General features: G+C 37.1%; 1 protein-coding gene across 1 annotated transcript in view; it reads right to left on the bottom strand.

The window, feature by feature from the left end:
• The window catches only part of gphnb (gephyrin b), a 172,067-nt gene that overhangs the window by 26,127 nt on the left and 122,287 nt on the right, over nt 1-23,653 (bottom strand). Inside the window, 3 exon segments of the mRNA XM_036582197.1 lie at nt 2,738-2,800; nt 12,723-12,797; nt 19,042-19,083. Of these exon segments, the coding sequence (XP_036438090.1) occupies nt 2,738-2,800; nt 12,723-12,797; nt 19,042-19,083 (180 nt within the window).

Genomic DNA, 23,653 nt, shown 5'->3' with positions numbered 1-23,653 from the left:
GTTAATTAATTAATAAAAATGTGAATTAATTATCTAAATTTATTATTACTTTTATTTTAGAAATTATTAACAAATAGTTCTAATCATATGTAAGTGAAAAAAATAATTTTATAATATTTGTGATACTACTACCACTACTAATAATAATTAAAAATACATTTTTTGTTAATAAATAAATAAATTAATTAATAATAAAAAATCTTGTCAAATTTTCAAATATTCTATCTAATATTATCTCAAGTCTTTGAATCGTCAATGAGAATAAGAAAAGTTGAAGACACTGAAAAAAGATCTATACTTAATTGATTAATTAATTAGATTTTATAATTGTTATCGCTTATTATTATTTTGTATTCTTCTTCTTATTATTATTATCATTATTAGTCGTAGTAGTATTGCAAAGATTATTAAAAAAATTCAGTTACATATAATGATCATTATTTTTTTGTTATTTTTGTTATTATTATATTTACATTTTGCACACATCCATTAGTTAGGAACATATTCTCATTAACCAATCTCTAGTCTGGGGCACAGAGTTGGCAACCGCATGCTAGTTACCATATAATAATAATAATAATAATAATAATCATACATTTCATACATGTGTATGCAGAAATTTGTGGTCTGGTGAAAGTGGTGGTTATTTGAATGGTCTTACTGGCCCATGCCAAAGCAGATAACTAATGTTTTTCATGTACTTATGTACATAATAAATACATTAATTATTGGCATATCAGTCAAATCAAAACTGTACAATGCCCATAATGTTTATTTAAGCAAACATCTGCTGATATCAGTATTCAAATATAATTGTGCATCCTTACACATCCTAAATATTATGTGCAGCCCTGATCTTCACGCCGAGGAGGACATTTTGATGAATATAAGTCTGAGTGTTGAAGATAAATACACACAGAATTAGCGTACAGCCGTGTTATGATCACTACACTTATACAGGTATCGAGAAGTAACAGTAGGAGAAGTCAGATTTCAAAAGAAAGCAAGGTGTCCCCAAACTTTTGTCTCTCTCTCTCTCGATTGACTGAGGGGTTAGATAAGAGGGTGTGCGTGTATGCGGGTCACCCTGTCTCTGTGTCCTAAACCATTCCTAAAGACAAAATACAGCACAGAGACTCTGCCAGACAGCCGGGAAAAAGAGAGGCGGATGAGACAGAGGAAAAGAGAAGGAGGGAGAGATGGAGTGATGTGGTCGTGGGAAAAAAAATGCTGTCTGTAAAGAGAGCACAAACACTCACACACACACACATACACACTGCATCTACAGCAAGTGGAGGACAACTTAAAACAAGAAGAGAGAGAGAGAGAGAGAGAGAGAGAGAGAGTGAGAGAGAGAGAGATATTACTGCAGCAGCATATACATACGCAGGACAGCCACTGAAACCGAGCAAACCACAAAGCTGATGGAGACAAAGCGTGTCAATGAGGAAGAAAGAAAGAAGGAATGAACTAATGAACAGAGCAGGAGAATTAAGAGTGGAATAGAGAGGAAGAAGAGGAGACTGCTCTGAACTCCTCAGAAACGTGAAAGATAATTATGTTATATATGTATTATGTTGTTATATTTATACAGCAATTTTCACTTTTAGTTATAAAACTAAGAAGAACATTACAATGTACGCAAAAAGCAACACTAAACTAAATAACTGTACAACAAGTTAGTCTGAATGCCAAATGTGCTCTTACCCTGGATTTAAAACGTTAAAGCCTAAAGTGCACTATTTAAGGTTCTCCATCTTAAAGTGAAATTTAAAATTTTCTGCATAATTACATGGTTAATATGTAAACAGAGTGATTCAGAGTGGTTTGGTGTGAAATGCTCTGCTCTAGAGAAACTTGCAGAGTCAGAATTGTTCACAGTGGTGGTGATAGGAACCAGACGTCCACCTCTAAAAGCTTCCTCACAGAAAGGTATTACATGAAATGTTTATGAATGCACTGTCTGATGTCTGAGACATTGTTTTATGATAGTTTTGTGATAAAGTTTTGGTTTAAAATGTATTTTAATCTAATTATTTTAATCCATTACTGGCAGAGGGGTACATGCAGGGTGTTGTAAGGCAAAATAGTCCCCAAAGAAAACATATTATTTCAGATTTTCCACTATTTTACCATCATCAACATTCCATATGAAACTCAGAAGGCACGTGTATGTTCACTGGTGGGTTTTTTTGTGTTGTAGTCATGGTGACCCCTGGTTCCTATCACCACCACTGTAAAGAAATCTGAACCATTTCACACCAAACCACTCTGAATCTCTCTGTTTACACCTCAAACACTGAATTATGAAGATATTTTAAAAGTTTGAAATTATGCTTCAAAGCATAAAGTGTCATATTATTCTGTGTCTCACTGAAAAGTTGAGAGAAAAATCTATTAAAAAATTGAAGTTAAATGCTAATAATATGGGACATGTATTACCTAAAGTGATTCCAGGACATTTAAATACACCATTTTGAAAGTTTCGTGATGGATCGTGATGAGGAATGAGTAAAAGATGATGGCAGACACCTAAAAGGAAACGGAAAACAACAAAAAGGGAGAGAATGAAGGAACAGCAGAAAGCAAGCGAAGAGCACGACCTCCACACGCAGAGAGAGAGAAAGAGAGAGAGAGAGAGAGAGAGAGAGAAAGAAAAAAAGGAGTGAAAGAGAGAGAGAGACAGAGCGAGAGTCTTGCATGTGGAGTGGGCTCGTGAGGGCTTGGGGATAGTTACTCGTGAGCTGAAGGTCCTATGGCTCCTTCGATCATCTTTAAGCACCTCCAACCTACACTGGAGCTACAGTGGAGACAAAGTCATCAAGCGTCAGTCCATCAGTCCCAAGCAAACGAAGGAAAAGAGACGCATGGCAAACAGAAGCAACGTAACGTCAGCGTGAGGCAACGCAAAAGACGGCTCACAGCAAAAGGAGGGAGAGAGAGAGAGAGAGAGAGAGAGAGAGAAAGAGAGAGAGCGAGAGAGAGAGAGAGAAGAGAGAGAGAGAGAGTAATAGGATAGTGCTAGGCAGGACTTTACTTTGAGGTGTAAAACAATGTAATTCAAATTCAGAGTATTGCAAACTTACCGGTTACAGCAGAAGAATAGACACCATATTCCTGTATATTACTGTATATACAAGGATTTTTTTATTGTTGTTTTGTTGTTTTATTACTGTATTATTACTATGGTTTATCTGTAAGACAGTGATTCTATTCATTTTATGAGTTGTTTACTGTGTAGAAGCACAAACACCAAAAAGTAAAGCTTTGTAGAAAGTTCTGTAGCTGGTGTGAACAAATATAGATTAAATGGAATGGACAAGGATGTGCAGAGAGAGAGAGAGGTAGAGAGAGAGAGACAGAAAGAGAGAGAGAGAGTTAGAGAAAGAGACTGAGAGAGAAAAAGGAGAGAACAGAAAAAAGAGAATAAGAAAGAGAGTAAGAGAGAAGGGAAAAAGAAAAGATAGCAGAGAAAGAGAGAGAGTGAGAGAGTTAGAGAATGTCACAGAAACAGAGAGAAGGAACAAAGAGAATGTTAGAGGAAGATAGACAGATAAATAGAAAGAGAGAATGAAAGAGAGAGAGAAAGCAAGAGACGGGAGATAATAGCATGTGTGTGAGAGCCAAACAGATAAAGAAATGAGAGAGAGAATAAGAGAGAGAATGTTACAGAGACGGTGATAGAGAGATAAAAGAGAGCTGAAAGAGAGAAGAGAAAACAGAGAGAATGTTAGAGAATACACAGAGAGAGAGAGAGAGCAGAATGTGAGAGAGCGAGAGCGAGTGAGAAAGAGAGCGAGAGAGAGAGGAGAGAGACAGAGAGAGGAGGAAGAGAGAGAGAGAGAGAGAGAGAGAGAGTGAGAGACATAGAGAGAGTGAGGGGAGTGTTAATGGTGGGTTTAGCTTTAGCAGGCAGCTGAAGCACACAGACTGTCCCACAGTGATTCCCAAAGCACAACAAACACTTCACAAAGAGAAGCTAACCTGGAAAATCCTGATAAACAAACCTGCCTTTTAGCTGATAAATGAGTTTACCTGCCTTTTCATATCAGATAGTTTGAGGAGAACAGTGAGATGGAAACAGACTGACGGTCCATAACATTCACTCCAAAACATTGGGATTAGTTCAGAACTGTACAGATACTGAGTCCCTAAAGGGACCTTATATGTGAGCTTCAGGAGTTACGACTTTTGGCCAAGGTCCCTTTAAGAGCTCAGTTTTAAAGTGAGAGGTGCAATTCGGTAAATTTCACAAAGGTTATTAACAAATTGATAGATTGAACGGTTTCTGTACATCATCAATATAAATCAGTATGATTCACAGCAGCGCTTGAGTGAAGTCCATCATCAGAGGACGTAGAGTTCTAATGTTCAAACAGAGAAATATGAAGAAATGAGGATGGACTGAGGATGAGGAAGATGGAGAGAGGAATGGAGGAAGCAGAGCAAAGCTGCTGGTCATACATGCACATACACGCAGACACACACACACACACACACCACACACAATCCTTCCTATACATACTCAACATCACATTCATGCTTAAAGGGCCCATATCATAGAAAAAAATTGTAGCTTCATTGAAAAATAAATAAATAAATAACACACATTCAAAATTACCGCCTATTCAGTCCATATCAGATTAACCTTCCGATTCTTGCTTAAGTTATAAAGGCTGTTTCAGCTCATACTTCTTTTTGAATCAGGCCCATTTCAGGGCAGCTAATCAGAACAGATCGATTTGCATTTATCAGTCTTAAAGGCACAGTAACAAAGACAGGGCAATTAATTCTGAAGGGTAAAGAAAGGCCGTTGACCAAAAATGTACAATATGGACCCTTTAAATACTACTATATGCACATAAGCATGCACACACACACACACACACACACATTTGTATTTCTATACTTTGAAGGACCATTTGTGCAGAAAAAAATCTTTAGCTTTTGATAGTCCTTTAAACTAAGGGTGGGCGATATGGCAAAAATATAACATCATGATACATCACAAGATTTTCTCACTACTCAGTATTTCATTTTTCTAACAGTTGAACAGAAAACAAAGAAATAGTGGTGCCACATTTAAAAAATATATTACTTAAAAAACCTTGATTACATCAGTTTTTATTTAACATTTCACCACTGTGCTTCATTAATCATCTAATTAAACAGGTCTAATTAAGCTCCTCTGCTTGTACTGAAACGTAGTTGGACGATATGCTGGGAAAACTGTGACAAAAAGGGATGTAATTTATCCCGATAACAATAAATGGTTATATTTCTCCCCCTCAGCTCTGCTTATAAATGTACTTTATACATGTACTGTATTGATGTTATACACCTATAAACACACATCAAAGAGATATAAGCTTGTATATTAACATTTTTATAATAGTATAGTAAAATTTCATATATTTCTTTCAAATTTCTGCATAATTCAAACTTGCAAACAAAGCTGCTCAGAGTGGTGAAATGGTTCACTATAGAGAAACTCATTTTATTTACTATCTAAAATCACCACTGAACCTTCTGCTGTGTTCTTGTATGTAATGTTGAGGGTGGTAAAATATGAGTAAATCTGAATTCCCCATGGGTGAAGCATCTCTCCAACAAGAATGTATGTTAAAGTACATTTTGGGCCAAGATCTTCTCTCATTGTCTATTGTAAACATCTCATTGAACATTAAAGCAGAGGGAGCTTGCCAGACATCTGGTTCCTAACAATCCTAAGTTGATTGACTGATCGATTGATTGATTCTTTTATTGCCACACGACGTGTTCATGTTAAATGTATCTGGTGCATCAAGATGTAATTCAGCTCTGTTGTAGCACAATACATATAAACATACGACATGATACATATACAGTAAACAATATACAATACAATACACAATATAAAGCATTTAGTATAGGTCAGGGGTTGGCAACATGTGGCTCTGGAGCCACATGCGGCTCTTGTACTGTCATGTTGCGGCTTATTTGCATTACAGTTCTATCTGTAACCTTTGTTACAACTACAAACAACTTAAAATATAAAAAATACAATACAAATATATATATTTAAACAAATACATTTTTGGCCATTTTCATACATTGCAAAAATATATTTGTTAAGTACATTTGGAATATATTTTTTCCATATGGGTAAACTTGGTATGTTTCTCTAGAATGGAGCATTTTACATTATACCACTGTGAATGAATTGGTTAACATCTTAACCATTGAATTATGCAGAATTTTTGAAAAATATGTGCACTTGTCCTTTAACTGTGGTCCATGTTGGAGTAATCATGGTCATTTTAACTGTATGCACACAACACTACTTTTTCTTTTTTGATGAATAGCAAGCTATTCTATGAGCACACTTTAGCTTAGGGGTGATGCATTACTCTAAGGGCCTGAGGGTCTGCAGGGGGTCTGTAAAGGTCTGTAAATGAGTGCACAATTCCTCACTCACATAACTACACATTAGCCTCACAGAAGATACAGAGTAGTTCATGGTAAGCCCCATTCACACTTCGTATTAACATGCGTCCTGCCTGATCTGATCTGAAGTGGACAGTGCTGAGTACAGGTGTGAACGGTGTACAGTGCATCTTGGAGAAACCTTGTTGTCTGATCAGGGACGCATATAACATTTACAAAGTGATGTGCCGAATGACCGTAATCAGCTGCATGATCACAGCAGAGATGAAAGCAGCTGAGCAGCTCATTTTTTTCCCCACTTCCCCATGTGTCAAACACAAGGCACGCAGGCCAGATCAGGACACAATCCTCTCCGGCCCACAAAAGTATTTTAATTTTCTAGTAATGTTAGCCAGTTTCACAATGCACTGCACTACAGTACATGCACTGCAACCTTAAGTGCACTCGGACTCTCTTACCCCAGCAACAGTCTATGGGACAACGGTTAAACCACAATTCTACACAATTCTACGCAATTTCACACCAAACACACTAACTGCATTTCAGCTGCAGTCCAACAAATATAAACACCTAACATTAGCTGAGGAGTTTAGAAATTTAGCCCAAGTATTAATGAACTTGCACTTGTGTCTAGTTCAAGCAAATAGGTAGGTTTAAAAGACCAAACTCCTGGGGACATTTACATTTTTAATATTTCAAGGTTTACCACAAGTGCCTATTTTTTAATAAACAAGGGTCAATTGGGGTTACAGCACAACATTAATTAAAAATGAAATAAAACGTGTTGTATAAAATAATAGGCTACATTAGCTACAGATGTATGTTAAACCTCTTTAAATGTCCCCAGTGTGCAGTAGGTTATTACAACTGCCCATTCGCATGAACTAGACATCTGGCATCTGGCAAGATCATTGTCGAGGAGGGGGTGGAAGCACACATTACGTTGCAGTGCATGCTGGGAAACTGTAGTGCAGTTCATGGTGAAATGGGTTAATATTAATAGAAAATGAAAATAAATTCGCTGGTCGAATAGGATTGTGCCACGGTCCTGACTTGGCCCGGGGCCTTGTGTTTGACACATGGGGTATAAGGGAGCCTAAACCACATGCCTGCATTTAGCTGTAACAAAAGTTAACATGATAAATGATTATAGCTAACTAATTTTTGATAGTTACCTTACCAGCGCATAGCCTACTTCATAATGTAGCTCACAGAGCAGCACTGCTGAAGAACCCAGCACACATTCACTCACACCTGTTTGCTGAGTCAGTTAGCCAATCACAGCAAGATATGCTAATTAGAAAATGTAGCATCATCAGAACTGATTGGTAGTTACCCTAATGGTAGAATTTCACCATAAAGCATAATTGATGTTTTAGTGATGAGGGCTGACTGATGATATCTCATAATCGGGGTGGCCAGATGTTTGACCATGCTTCATTCTGGGACCTCTGGCCACCCCTTGCTATGCCTCTGGGTTCCTGTGGTCGAAACGTTTGTAGCAGCCCTTTCATGTACACAAACATTGACTTTTCTCTAATAACAAACGGAGAGGTTTTACTGACGTAGTAAATGTGGGTGGTGCCCATCCTCCGGTCACTGGAGACACCTTTGGGACACCAGGTGTGAATGGCTACATGCCTCACTGTCCACTTATAATCGGATCACTCAAAAAGGATGTTAAAATCAAGCGTGAACAGGGTTGAAGTTACTGAATAATAAGTATAAGATTAAGAACTGAATATTAAGACAGCAGTTTAAATGGCTCATCTTTCATGATGGCAAACAGATGGCTGGATGAATCAAATTTGGTGTTTATGCAGCTAAGACAATTGAAAATGCATGCTAAAGAGTAGACCCTGTTTTATTACAAAGCAGCTGTAGATTTTTCTGAATGTTGGGTCAGTTCGGAGTCCCATCAGGGGCGATTAATTCCAACATCAGACTTGCAGATGCCTCCTTGATCTTCCAAGAGAAGAACGTAAGAGATCAAAAGGCCGATAATGAGGAGAGTTTGCTGAGCTCAGCACAAACACCACCCATCCAGCATGTTACACACAAAACAGTGGGAGTTTATCCTCCAGCCTGCATGAACATCCACACAGGACAGTGACAGAAATGATAATGCTACTCTATTGCTGTGATTAGTATATATTACAATGCATTGTGAATCAGTAATGTGACATGGGCCTGCATTATTCTGACCCACATAATTTCCTTTTGTTGGATTACACAACAATCTTGATAAATCTAAACACCCAAAGACACTCATCCGGAATTGTGATTGGCCGGATGCTCACAGAATGCTGTAAAAAACACTGTGACTGGTTAGAGCCTTATTTGCATATAGCAGCCTTTTGCAGTGTCAGCACTGCTAAGATCAATATTGTGCTGTCTTTCTCTGGCTTTACCTGACAGGGTACAAAAACACACACACACACACACACACACACACACACACACACACACACACAAAACATATATATGTATAAAAACAAAAGAACATGAATGGGATCGATGGGTGGGAGACTAGCAGCAAGGAAACAGGACAGGATCTACTCTTTGTACAGTGTCTTAACAGCATGCTGCCAGCAGGGGGCGCTCTGAGAGGCCTAAGACTTTCTGTACAACCTTTCTGTGTCTGAAGAGCTTGAATGGACTGCACTCAGCTATGTGATGCTTTACTGTGTCTGCTGGAAGGCCGTCGCTGTCCACAAAAAAACATAGCTCCATTTTTGTGGATTTTTATGTTTCCACATCATTTGAACTGTCCTTTACATCCTGTGAACTTTATATGATTAACAGACCAATAGAAATGCTCCAAAATGACTCGGAATGGAATCTTCTTAAATTAAAAGCTAGGAATATTTTTGCCCTCTCCTGTAAAGTTACTATTTCGGAGATACTTGTTTTTCTTTGAACAGCAAATACGCTATACTGTCTGGTGTGTAGGTGACTTTTGCATTCCCTGAGATACTTCATAGATTTTATACTGCCCCTCTACCATTTGGGGACATATGGCTTCTCAAAATGTTTTAATAAGTGACCATGTTTTATTTGTGGGTTTACAACAACTTAACATATACAGTACTGGGCAAAAGTTATATTAGATTTAAAAAACTGTTAATCTTAATTTCTTCTAAAAACCCATTCATGCATTTTTCACAAAGATTCTGACACTCACCAGCGTTTTCTTATTTGGGATTTGTTCATAGGTAAGAACAGAATCTACACACACTCAAGAGCACAAAGGTGAGAACAGTTCTGCTCTTTAAGAGCACATCATGAATCTGACTTGGACTTTTTCTTAAGACTTTTCCCAAGGACACATTTAAGAAAAAACGTAAGAATACATTGATGAATGAGGCTCAATAATAAGTTACACAAATAACAATAAATAATAATTAATAATTAATTTATATATGCCAATGTGTTTGTGTAAGCATTTCCAAACCTCTCCTCAAGGAAGCCCAGTTTTAACCGTAGTTATCATTCTATACCTAGTTTGGCTGATCAGTACTTCATTAAATTAAATCAGATTTGCTGCGGATGGAATTTAGTAAATCTATGCAATGGTTTGATGTATTTACTGTATTTACTGTATTTACGTTTATTTGTATGTATTCTTATGTTTTTACGAGCACAAACACATTTATTGCCAAGATGTATGTTTTTAGGTCCTTGGCTATGCTAATGGTTGAGTGGTTAGCTGTGTTAGTTTCTCTGTGGGCAGCTGTGTTAGTTCCTGTAAAATTAGCCTTGCTGACTGTTAGCTAGTGGGTATTTTAGTGTATGTTTAGCTGGGCTAGATACTGTGTTCTTAGCATGCTAATGGTTGAGTGGATAACTGGGTTAGTTTCTCTGAGGATTGTAGTGTTAATTTCTTTCAGTTAGCTAGCTAATGTGTTAGTCACCCTGTGTTTAGTAAGACTTTTGCACAGCACTGTAAATAGTGTATTTTGAGAAAAACACCATTAAAATATTTACATTTGTATAAATATTTGTGACAATAGTATACATAACTCTGTGCAGAAGTTCTGGCTTATAAGGGAGGTTTGTGCTTTTCTTTTGATGAGCATAAAGATATTTCCTTTTTTTTTTTGTTATTGCCATACAAATACATATAGATTCTGAATATAAACCTGATTAGTCTTTAGTGTGTTAAATTGTTGTAAACTGACAATGAAAACAGAATAATTTATTAAAAACATTATTTGTAAAGCTAGGTGTCCCCAAACCTTTGAAGAGGAGTACATCACTATGCTTTATTACTGCTGTACTGTGCAGCTCCATGCCTGTACATACTGAAACAAAAGCCATCAGAAACCAACAGACACACTTAATGGTTTCAATGTTTTTTTGTTTTTTTTTCAGCAGGAAAGTCATTGTTTGGACTGGTTGAGTTAAAATGGTTTAAGAAAAACAGTCACCTAAATCATTAGAGCTGTCCTTAGTGCACTAAAAAGTAAAATGAAAAAAAAAAAGATAGTTCTTCAAGGATTCTTTAGTAAAAGTAAAGCAGAGTTCTATATAGAACCATTTTCATGGTTAAATGGGTCTTTGCATGGTGAAATGTTTCTTTAGATTTAGAATGTGTTGTATATGATTCCATATAGCACCAAAAATGTTCTTTCACTGTTACGAGCGTGACATCGTAACAATAGCAGAACCCTTTTTTGTGCTGTATAGAACCATTTTCAACAAGCTTCTATATAGAACCATATGCAACACATTCTTTATGAATCTGAAGAACCATTTCACCATGCAAAGAACCTTTTAAGCATGCAAATGGTTCTATCTAGAAAAATTGCCTTTACTGAAGAACCCCTGAAGAACGTTTTTTAAAACTTTTAAAACGCTAAATTGTTTTGTGATCAGGTCAGATGGTTACTATGTGGTTAGATGTTACATACTTTGTGTTTGCTATGTTAGTTTCGCTGTAGTTAGCTGTGTTACCTGCTGAAAGTGTCCTCAGTCAGTAACTGAAAGTGTTTAACTGTGTTAGTGGCTGAGTGGTTAACTGTGTTAGTTGCTTTATGATTAGCTGAGTTAGATTCTGAGTTGTTAGCTGTGTTAGTTCCTGTACAATTAGCTTTACTGACTGTTAGCTAGTGGGTGTTTTGGTTGCTCTTTGTTTAGCTGGGCTAGTTACTTAGCGATGCTAATGGTTGAGTTTTTAACTGTTAGTTTCTCTGTGGGTAGCTGTGTTAGTTCCTGTACAATTTGCCTTGTTGACTGTTAGCTAGTGGGTATTTTAGTTGCTCTTTAGTTGGGGTAGATACTGTGTACTTGGCAATGCTAACCGTTGAGTGGTTAACTGTGTTAGTTCCTCTATGTTTAGCTGTGTTGACTGCTCTGTAGTTAACAAGCTAGTGTATTAGTTGCTCTAAGGGTGACTGTGTTTCTCTTTGTTCAGCTGTGTCAGTTGCTGTCCTAATTGCTGAATGGTTAGCTATGTTGCTCTGTATTAATCCACATTAGATGCTTTGTAACCACTCTGTGTTTGGATCTATGATTAGCTGTGTTGCTCTTTGGTCAGCGGTGTTAGTTGCTCTGTACTAGCTGTCTTAATAGATGATTGGTTAGTTATTTTGCTTTGTGGTGCTCTGTGATAACTTATTTTAGTTGCTTTATGGTCAGCTGTGTTAACCAATCTGTGTTTTAGTTGTATAAGCTGTTTAGTGGGTAGCTGTGATGAGCTGTGTTAATTGCTCTGTAGCAGTGCTGGCTCTATATAATAAGTGACATAAGCAGCTGCCCAGGGCCCCGAGGCCACCAAGGGGACCCACCAAACAACTTCTGCATTGTAAATCTGTAAGTTAAACTGCAACTTATTAGAACCCCAAATAAACATTCAATCATCCATACGCAGTTGATTAGTTATAAATGTATATAATTTAGACTTGTGACAGTCATTATTAGTTAGTATCTCATTTTACAATACATCAGCTAGCAAAATGGACGGCCCCCAGAAAATTCTGCTTAGGGCCCCCAAGAGGCTAGAGCTGGCCCTGCTGAATGACTAATTGTCTTGCTCTGTGGCTGGTCTGTGCTGAGATGGTTAACTGTGTTCAGCTGTGTTAGTTGCTCCGTAGTTAGCTGTCCTAATTGTTGAATGATAATAATTAGCCATGCTGCTCTGCAGATGTCTGGGTTAGTCGCACTGTGGCTGCTTGGGGTTTAGCTGCATTAGTTGATTAACTGTGTTGCTCTATAGTTGCCCTGTGTTTAGCTGTGCCAAAGTGTGCTTTGCTGTGAGTGCATGCTGTTGGAGGGAGGAAAGGTTAACTCTTTACCTGGTCCAAGGTAGAGTACCTTGACTTGAGCGTGATGACCTCATCCAGATGTGCCCTGAACTCTCTCCGTGAGGCCTGGGGGAAGCCACAGGATAGTCACTCACTCCACACACTCCACACATACATACACATGCGCACCTCTGCATACATACAACAGCAAATGCAACAGGCAGGAACACACATTCTCAAACATGCTGAACTACAGTAGCTACTCAGATACTGCGACACATTCACAGACTGTGACACCCACACAAACACTCACATTGAAAACACAACTTCTCATCGACAAGACACACCGAATTATTACAGCTGGACTGTGCCCTCAAACGGAAATGACTCAAGAGAAAAATGGAAATGAAAATGAAAAAAGTCTATTATGATTATATGATATCGTCAAAAGACAGGTGTTTAAGTTTTGGTCTTTAAGGAATGTTTCGGCGAAAAAAATCTAATTCAAACAATTTTCCACTTACCCCAGATGTAGTCAGCCAAGACATGTTTGGTGTCCAAACTTTGCTTCTTTACTTAAACGCTGGGACTACAAGGCTAAAGTTGCTAGCAAACAAGTCAATAGGCACACAAATCAATTCTGTAAATAAAACTTCTCTCCACCCATTCAAACCACATCCCAGACTTGTTTTGGAAAATTCCCTGTGGAGCTGAACGCTGACAACAGGTGTACCACTTTAATCTTTGCATTGTTTGCAGTTTTGGGGATGCATTATTAAATACTATTGCTAATTATCAGTGCACTGACACACACACAACTATTACTGCTGCTGTGGAACAACAGCTGGTCTATTTTCTATATTGCCCTGTGCTCAGTGGTTTTAAAGTTGTAGTTACTGTTTATTGTAGGGAAGAATTTATTGTATAGTGCTTGTGTAGTTTATCTGTATTCATTGTATTTATTTTCTGTCTGCTGCTGTGCTGTGTTAAATGTAGCACCATGTCCTGGAGAAACTACATTTCATCCCTCAATAAATGACAATAAAGCTGATTTTGACTTTGACTTTGAGAAGTGATTAGGTGTCTACTGACATGATTTGTTAGCAACATTAGCCTCACAGCTCCAGTTTAAAACTAAAGAAGCAAAATTTGGACATCATAACTTGGAAAGGCAGGTGAAAAACTTTGTAAATATGATTTTTCGCCAAATCATCTAATTCGCTAAATCACTGATTCGCCAAATCAAGAAAGTATCTTCTGAATGTTGACCAGGGAGTCTATATAAAACTAAACATTTTATGTATGAAATTGATATTTTTGTGTTTTTGCCTCTTATTGAAAACACACAATGGGCTTTATTCATCAATATCTTCCTAAGGTTTTTCTTAAATGTGTTCTTGAGAAAGGTCCTAAGAAAAAGTCTACATCTTCATTCGGACGTTCATAAGATGGAATACAGTGACTTGCCAAATTAATCTTCCAGTCTTTTTGGCCATTTGTACAGTCAACAGCACGTCTAGGAGGGACTTGGGCTCTATTCCAATAATCAATGACTGTAGGCAAAGCTCCTGCTGATTCCTCACAGTGTGCACTCAGCATTACGCTTCTTGAAGACTTTTTCTCTGCACTGTTGGGTGCGGGAAATGTGGCATGAGATAAAAATTTATGACTAGAGAGAGAGGGAAGTGCTGTAACTGCCCCCCGCACCATGAGCAGCCATAATCTTCTCTCATTAGAGTCAAAGATTGCATTTTATTGGCAAAGGAAATGTCCAAGAATGAATTAACAATCCTTCAAAAGCCCCAAAACTGCTGTGATCACAGGCGTTTTGATGAATTATTACAGTAAAACTCAAAAATTCACTGCCGGCTGCAATGCACTGAAAGAGGGAAGTATAAGGGAAGTAATGTGCAGCTATTTTTTAACCAGAGGACACTCTAAAGCGGTGGTCTGCACATATGCAGGCACCATCACATATGCTCCTCAAGCCTGGGTAATCTGATTAATTAGTGAATTAATTTATCGGAAACTAATTCATAATTAATTATTAATATAAATTAATTACCATGATGGGAGCGTGAAGGAATTTATATTTAATTTAACATGAATTAAATGTAATATAAATTTATTAACCTTCATTAAATTAACTTGACAAATGTTTAGTTAATATTTTGAATAAAACCGAAAACCTAATTGGATTTGCATTAACAAAGTAACACAGCCCTTTATGGACAGTGTGCTTGAGAGCTTAGAGGCTAAAGCTTTTTAACATTTGCTAAGTTAGCCCTAACCAGTTGTAGTAGCCTTGGACACACATCTAAAAAAGATGGTTCCTCAGGGCTTCCTTAGTGAAGGGATTGATTCTATTTAGAGTTCTATTTAGAACCATTCCAAGCTTAAATGGTTCTTTGCATGGTGAAATGGTTCTTGGGATTGATGGAGAACGTACTGTATACGGTTCTATATGTAACCTTTTTGAAAATGGTTCTGTATAGCACCAGAAAGGGTTCTGCTTTTGTTAGGATGTTAAGCTTGTAACAATGTTTTTTTTGGTGCTACATAGAACCATATTCAACACATTCTTCCTCAACCTAAAGAACATTTTCACCGTGCAAAGAGCCATTTAAGCAAGAAATGGCTCTATATGGACCTCTAAATAGAACCACCACCTTAACTAAAGAACCTTTAAGAAGAGTGTATCCTGTAGTAAACTACACTTTAAAAAAAGATGGTTCTTTAGTAAAGGGAACTGTTCTATTTGCTTAATTGGTTCTTTGCATGGTGAAAATGTTCTTTAGGTTGATGGAGAGTTCAATACACTTAAAAATGATGGTTATTTAAGGGTTTTTAGTAAAGAAAATGGTTCTATAAAGAACCATAAACACTCAAAGAACCCTTGGCATGATTAGAGTTCTTTGCATCATGCAAGAGTTCTTCAGAATGTGTTGTATATAGTTCTATAAAGAATATTTTTGAAAAGAGTTCTATATAGTACCCAAAAGGGTTTCCTATTATTGTTACGATGTTAAGCTTGTAACAACAGAAGAACCCTTTTCAGGTTCTATATAGAAGGTTCTACATAAAACCATCTACAGCACATTCTAAATCAATGTGAAGAAGCAAGTCATGATGCAAAGGACCACTTAATCACTCAGAGGGTTTTGAGTGTTTGAGTTTTTGGTTCTTTGTATAACCATTTTCTTTACTAAAGAACCCTTAAAGAACCATCTTTTTTAAGAGTGTATCCTATAGTAAACTATAGAAGTGGTATGAATTAACTGGAAGCTGCTAATAGGAATTCTGTAGAATTTCCAGTATTATTAGATCTTTTCAGATGGCTTGCTCTGTAGTTATTTGTGTTGACCCCTTAAATGGCCAGGGCCAAAGTTTATTACACACTTCTATAACCTAAGAATAGCTCAACCAGTTTGCATTGAAGTCCCTGTAGTTACTGAATAATAAGTCTTAGTATGTTAGAAGACAGGGATTTTAAGGGGTTGAGTGGTAAACTAGTGGTTTGCCTAGATAAAACTGACTGATTATAGGCTAGTAAAGACATTATCGATTAATGCTGGTCAGTTGAGGTCGTGCCCACTTCAAAAACATTGTGTGGGCCACTGCTCTGCTCTGAAGGATGCTACAGTAAGGCAGCATGAGCTTCACCCACACCCACTGTCTGAGAGGAAAGTATGAAGCTCATTACGTTTGATTCACATGCAAACCTGCTGTAACCCTGCAGGCTGAGTGTCCGAGCTATGTGGACACCAGCGTAAAGGAGCGTTCAGTTCATATCACCTTATCCAATACATTCTCCATGTAACATTTCACACTGAGCAGCATTAGACTCTTTGTAAATGTTTTGGTCACTCATGGCAATGTTTTTTAAAATATAATCTACAATACACCGACTGGTCACCTAATTAAGTCCACCTCCTTGTTTCTTCTCACTGTCCATTTTATCAGCTCCACTGACCATATAGAAGCACTTTGTAATTCTACAGTTACAGACTGTAGTCCATCTGTTTCTCTGCATACTTTGTTACCCTGTTCTTCAATGGTCAGGACCCCCATAGGACCCCCACAGAGCAGGTATTATTTTAGGTGGTGAATTATTCTCAGCACTGCAGTAACACTGACGTGGTGGTGTTGCGCTGGTGTGAGTGGATCAGACACAGCAGTAGCACTGCTGGTGTTTTTAAACACTGTGTCCACTCACTGTCCACTCTATTAGACACTCTACCTTGTTGGTCCACCTTGTAGATGTAAAGTCAGAGACGATAGCTCATCTGCTGCTGCACAGTGTGTGTTGGTCATCCTCTAGTCCTTCATCAGTGGTCACAGTGGAGATGGTTGGCCGGATGTTTTTGGTTCTCAGTCCAGCAGCGACACTGAGGTGTTTAAAACTCCAGCAGCACTGCTGTGTCTGATACACTCACACCAGCACAACACACACTAACACACCACCACCACGTCAGTGTTACTGCAGTGCTGAGAATGATCCACCACCCAAATACTATCTGCTCTGTGGGGTCCTGAACATTGAAGAACAGGGTAACAAAGTATGCAGAGAAACAGATGAATTACAGTCTGTAATTGTAGAACTACAAAGTGCTCCTATACGGTCTGTGAGGCTAATATAAAAAACAATGTATAAGTATTAGGACAGTTATAAAGTAACTGGAGTGATCTCTGAATTGAAACTAAACATTAGCTGAATAACACTTTAGTCTTTTAGTTAATTAATAGTATTTATAATTAATTCCTACTAAAATGTAATTATAGTTTTATAATTTGTTTACTGTGTGTGGGGTGTTAGAAACAAATGGAGGATGGAAATGTAGGACACAGGACAAAAATGGATTAATACTAATAACACCAGAACAAAATAAATCACGTGAAAGTGAATGATGATTTAAATCTAAATCCACAATGTCAGAAGACACACAGGCAGGGGAGACAACCACAAGACCTACAGACAACAGAGAGTCCCGAAAGAAAGAGTCAAATAAAGAAATGTAAATAAACTCAGAGGCCTGTGTCAGTGTTCCCTGCTCCAGTCCCAGACCCCCCTTCACTGAATAGGTCTGTTTTTAGCCTGAGGTAACCTGATTCAGCTTAAGAAGGGGTTAATAATTAGCTAACAGGGGTGTAAAGGTACTCTGTCGTGCTGCACTGCGAAAAGTAGCATTTAGTCAAGTGAAATTATCCTAGTTCAAGTCGATATATCTAATATTTCTGAATTTGAGAAGCTTGTGCACTTATTTTAAGAGTATTTAGCTTATTTTTAGACATTTTTTACTTGTTTTAAGTAATTTTCTGAAGTGAAATCATCTCACTATACTGGCAGATAATTTTGCTGGTTTCAAGCACATTTCTTAAAACAAGCAAAATGATCTACCAGTATAGTGAGATCATTTCACTTAATAAAATTAATTAAAACAAGTAAAAAATGTTTGGAATAATTTTACTTGACAAGATACTATTTCTTGCAGTGTGAATGTGCAGCGATTTTCGTAATGTTACAATTGATTATAATCAACTACAATAATATTCAACAAAATATGTGTATCATTTTTTGGCCATAATAAAATTCGCAATTTTAAAAAATTTCAAAAAGACAAATCTTGATTATATTGTCTGTATTTCTTAACTGTGTAAACTGTTCCTCCAGCTACATTTTCATATTTAGTGCATTTTTTAAATGAATTCTGAACTGAACCAAAATAAATTGAGTTTCGATAGTGCATTGAATTGTCTTCTTATTATTTTCTTTATAATAAAGCACATTTAATGTACTTTATTTATTATTAGTCATGACTGGAATTTATTATGTTTTCACTAAGCAATCTAGTTAGTTAAGAGAAGGCAATGGCTGCAAAGCAACGTAATATTTTTGCAAATTAACTGTTTAAACAGCCAAGATTCTCTATCAGCTCCAAACTTATACTGAATACTAATATACTTAAGAAATGATTAGCCAACAATTTGCTTTGTAGTTACTGCACAATAGGTTGTAGGATGTCATAAGCTGGAATTTTAATAGGTTAAAACAGACCTTAATTACGTACGTGTATGAAGTATTGATTGACCTTGGCTCAGCCAATCAGATCTCAGAGATTTACACCCCTGTAGGATAATCTTTTAAAGCAGGAAACTTCAGGGCTGGAAACACTGCAGGAGGTCAACAACACTTCATTCTCTGTCTAGAGACAGTTGGTGGGTGCATGCAGCACGACACAGGGGTGTCTCTCTCAGGTGTGTTTTGGGGGCAATCAGGGGGTCTTTCAGGGTTCTTTGGCTGCAGGCAGGATGCAACAGGAAAGGAGGGGAGCCACACGCATGCAGCGGTCCAACACTCATGCAGGGGTACCTCAGCAATGCTTAGGGTGGATGAACAGGAGGGGAGCCGCGCCTGGTGCCGCGAGAGAGAGAGAGAGAGAGAGAGAGAGAGAGAGAGAGAGAGAGAGGAAGGAAGGAAGGAGGGGGGAAAAGAGAAAGGTGATTAACACAGCAGCCAGCCAAGCCAAGCTGAGACAGACAGCGCCCTCCGCAGGCCTGGAGGACCGCCTGTGCACAGCAAGCCCAAGCAGCATGGAGCAGAAGACATTTAAACACACCCAGGGGAAAGGAAAAGGAACGCTTTTGGACTTCAGTAACACAATAATTCTTAGTAAGTCTGGAAAAACTTTCACGTCATACACTGTCTGTGGTTAGTTTAAACACATTAATGTCCCCAGGCATGCACACGTGATGACACAATTATGATACAACCATCGGACTAAATCAGTAGTTCTATTGGCAGACGAAAGGTTGTATCAGTGTATAATATAACAACATAACAATTTAGCCAGTCTATAACTCTTTCTTAAACAATTCACTGACAAATCAGTCACCACAGAACAAATTATAGAAATACTTAAACATTTTTCAGACTGTTCTCTCTCTCGCTGTCACATGTGTAATGCACAGTTGATTACCACAGAAAATAATTCTGATGTGTTTCCCTATACCTAGAAAGCATAAGAGAAAAATTGCTGATTTAAAACTCACTAACAGGAGAAGTTTCTGAGCAGTTGATAAAGCAGTGAATAAATTTATAAACACTTGACTGTATAATGCAAATTTGAAACGACAATCACTACTTTCTCACAATACAGCACTTGGTGTAGGACAGACCAAGAGAATGTCTAACCAAAGCTGTTCTTAGGGATGTTTTACTTAACTTTGCACTGGAGCAACACAGTGAAAAAGTAACATTGTATTTCCCATAGAGGTGCTACTGAACATTTTGTATATATATATATGTGCACTGTTGGAACAAAATGTCAGTTTTTGTCGTTTTTCAGTTTTTGACATAACTTGAAATGCCTGTTGCCCTTTCCATTGTGTGTAACCTTCTCAGAAAAAAAGTCTGGTTCCACAGACTTATATTAAAAGTAAAGTATGTTTTTCCTTCTCCTTTTGGAGATAAAGTTTTTGTTACAACAACAGCGATTTAGGAATGCAAGCTCACAAAATAAATATATTTAGGCTAGCATATACCTACAGTATTGGGTCTATTTTTCTCCTATTGATTGTAATTGTGCTATTATTTCATTTAGACTGTGGGGTTTTATTTTTATAATGTTTCTCTTATGTTCTTGTGTAAAGCACATTCATAATAAATTAAAAATAGCATTTACTATTATTAGTTTTGTCATTAGTATTTTTATTACTGCTCCTATTTTTACCTTGGTAATGAATAACTACGAATAATTCTATCTAAAAATCTAGTCCCATTTCTGAAAGAACAAATTATCACACCTTTGGCTGAAGAATTCAAGTGTTCTTGTTATCCATAAACGTTTTCGCACAGAATTCAGCAACTGCCCTTTGGCTTCTATCATAAGTGAGGTTTGAGTTAACAGGTTTTTAGTGGTTTTCTATGTAAGGGAAGCACATTAAAGCTATTGTCCATGGAAAGGCATACAGTACAGATGTGATAGATGGAGATGAGGTTAAAAATATTGGAGAGTTCCTATAAAGGCCACAGAAAGGCTGAACTGTATGGAAACAGAACAGCAGCTGATGTTGTTAACATGCTATTGGAGACTGTGGATCACATCTATGAGAATGGGAGTCACCTGACTGCCCGAGAATGTGACCTGTGCTGACAGATGCAGAGCGATGAGTTAGGAGTGTGACAGACAGTAAATCTGTGCAGCATGTGAGAGTCAGCAGGTGGATGCTAATGGTGTTTCACTGTCAGCAACTCTGATCTATCTGAGTCCTGGAGAAAATGGAGTCAGGGAGATCCGTAACAGCCAATGACAAAACCAGGACCTGCAACGAGGCCTTTAGTGTAGCCCACCGAAACAAGACGAGAGAAATTCTGTGGACACTTTCAATCCAGACCACATCTGTGTTTGTAAGTAGAGGAGGAGATAATGTATTATGATTTGAATTTGATGATGTTGTTGTGGTATAAAAAAGTTTTTGCCACCTAAACAAAAGTAAAAAAAAAAGTCAAGATAAATCATTATAATGAATAATACTTCATTTGTGCCTATGTAATTATTTAATTATATATATATTATTTTTTCATACAAATTAAATTAAATGTACACAACCATTGTCATTTTTTGTTATTTTATACACACTCATAACTTACACAATGTGGATTTAAATATTGTAAATTATTATTCTTTTTTAAAATTTAATTCAATATTTCAATATTTTTGGAGAGAAGGAAATGAAATGATAAATTCAGTGTAAATATAATAAATAACATAATTGTATTGTAAATACACTGTAATTATCTATTTGCATTAATTTTTTTTATTAATTTATCTACACTGAAATATGATCACCACTTCTGAAATATGATGAATTTGGGAAATTATAATATAGCTTAAGTATTGATGTTTCACAGCTTTTTCAGCCATTTTAGAATCTTCTACAGCTATGTCCATCGTTCTGGATCATCTGACATTTCATCATTTTTATTTAGTGCCCAACTCATCATTTGATAAGTTGTACAGGATGAGCAAATTAAAATCATTTTACACATTTTTAGAATATTAAAAACATTGAGCAACATACTCAATGTTTTCAACATTATAAAATGTGTAAAATGATTTTAATGCACTCAATAATTCAATCATAATCTGATTTCTGCAGTTATCTGGTTATTTAAATGGTCATGTAAACAGCACACTCTGATTTCTTAGATCAGAATAAGGTCAAGAAACCTGATTAAGAAATCCGATAAAGAGAGATGGATGTTAGCTCAGTAATCAGATTTCTCAGTGCATGTAAACTCTTACTCTGATTTCTTTTGGATTTCTCAGTCTGCACATGTGCGTTGCTACGAGACGCAGCAAAACACTTTTGGAGCGATGCTGAAACCGACTACATGCTTGACTTGAAATTAAGGATTTTAATATTCTTCATCTTCTCGCTGAAGTATGTTCGTATTTTCAGGTAAAGTGGCTCGATGTTTTAAAAAAAAGCCGCAGCAAGTTTTATATTACGTTTACGTCGTCTTCTGTGAGTTCATTGGCTGGTTGCAAAGCAGGAATCTGATTACTGCCTGACTCATGTAGACCCAGAGTTTTCCTATTATCTGATTACTCAGCTGCATGTAAACGAGTTGATCAGATTACTGACAAAATCAGATTTTCTGCAGTTATCGGATTATTAAGTGCATGTGAACACACTCACTGATTCCAAACTTGTGAACGGTACTGTACACAAACACGACAGTAAGAACTCAAGACTTCTGAGCTTTGGAAAACGAGTTACAATTTGAAAGGAAGACTGACAGAGACAGCATTACTACACGTTTAAAAGGATGGTTCTTCAAGGGTTTAGTAAAGGCAACGGTTCTATTTAGAACCATAAATTCTACATAGAATCATTTCATGCTTAAATGGTTTCTTTGCTTGATGAAATGGTTCTTTAGATTGATGGAGAATGTGTTGTATATGGTTCTGTATAGAACCTTTTTGAAAATGGTTCTATACAGCACCAAAAAGGGTTCTGCTGTGGTTACAATGTCAAGCAACAATAGCAGAACACTGCTTGGAGATATATAGACAATGACATTCTCCATCAGTCTGAAGAACCAGTTCACCATGCAAAGAACCAGTTAAGCATGGTTCTAAATAGAATAGAATAGAAAAGAATAGAATAGAAATAGAACTTTAGTAAAGGCAATGGTTCAAACAGAACAACTGCGTTTACTAAAGAACCCTTGAAGAACCATCTTTTTTAACTGTGACTTTTTTGCAAGTATTCAAAATGAACAGTGAAGAAATGTGAAGCACTCAAAGCTGTAAGAAACTGTCCTCACTGTGACAGTGAACAGCAGATCGGTTGTCCTAAATGAAGGTGAAAAACTTTAGCCTGGAAAGGCTTAAAAACAGCAGCCAGTGTTACAGAAATGACCACCTGCACTGTGTAATTCAGGACTTATCAGATTTCACAGTCATTTTATGGTCCCTGGATTTACGGCACAGAAAAAGTAGTAAAGCGTGCTGTGGAGAATCTGCAGCAATGCTGAGTTCTGCCAAAGTGGAGGTTCTATATAGCTCACTGGTCTAAAACAAACCAGGGTGAAATAACTTCCCAAAGCCTGCAGTGACTGTATGTTTAATATGAGTGATGCATTAAAGCAGAATTCCCTCAATTTGAAATTTTTTTTGCAGTGGTTTGGTGTGAAATGATTCCTTGTAGACACAGTGGTGGTGATAGGAACCAGGGGTCGCTATGACTACAACACAAACATAGCCATTTTATTTACTATCCAAAACCACCAGTGAACCTACACATGTCTTCTGAGTTTTTATACTTATCACTGACATTGGTTAAACAGTGATATATTTGAAAAAAATATTTTTTTTTGGGGCTACTTTTCCTTACAACACCTGGCATGTACTCTGCCATTTTAAAAACTTACTTTAGGCCAAAACCTTCTCACAACTATCTCAAAACAATGTCTC

The sequence above is a fragment of the Colossoma macropomum genome, unplaced genomic scaffold (genome assembly GCF_904425465.1).
Source record: "Colossoma macropomum unplaced genomic scaffold, Colossoma_macropomum, whole genome shotgun sequence".
NCBI lineage: Eukaryota > Metazoa > Chordata > Actinopteri > Characiformes > Serrasalmidae > Colossoma > Colossoma macropomum.
The sequence above is the reverse complement of the archived record's forward strand: the minus strand, read 5'-3'. Positions and strand labels throughout refer to the sequence as shown.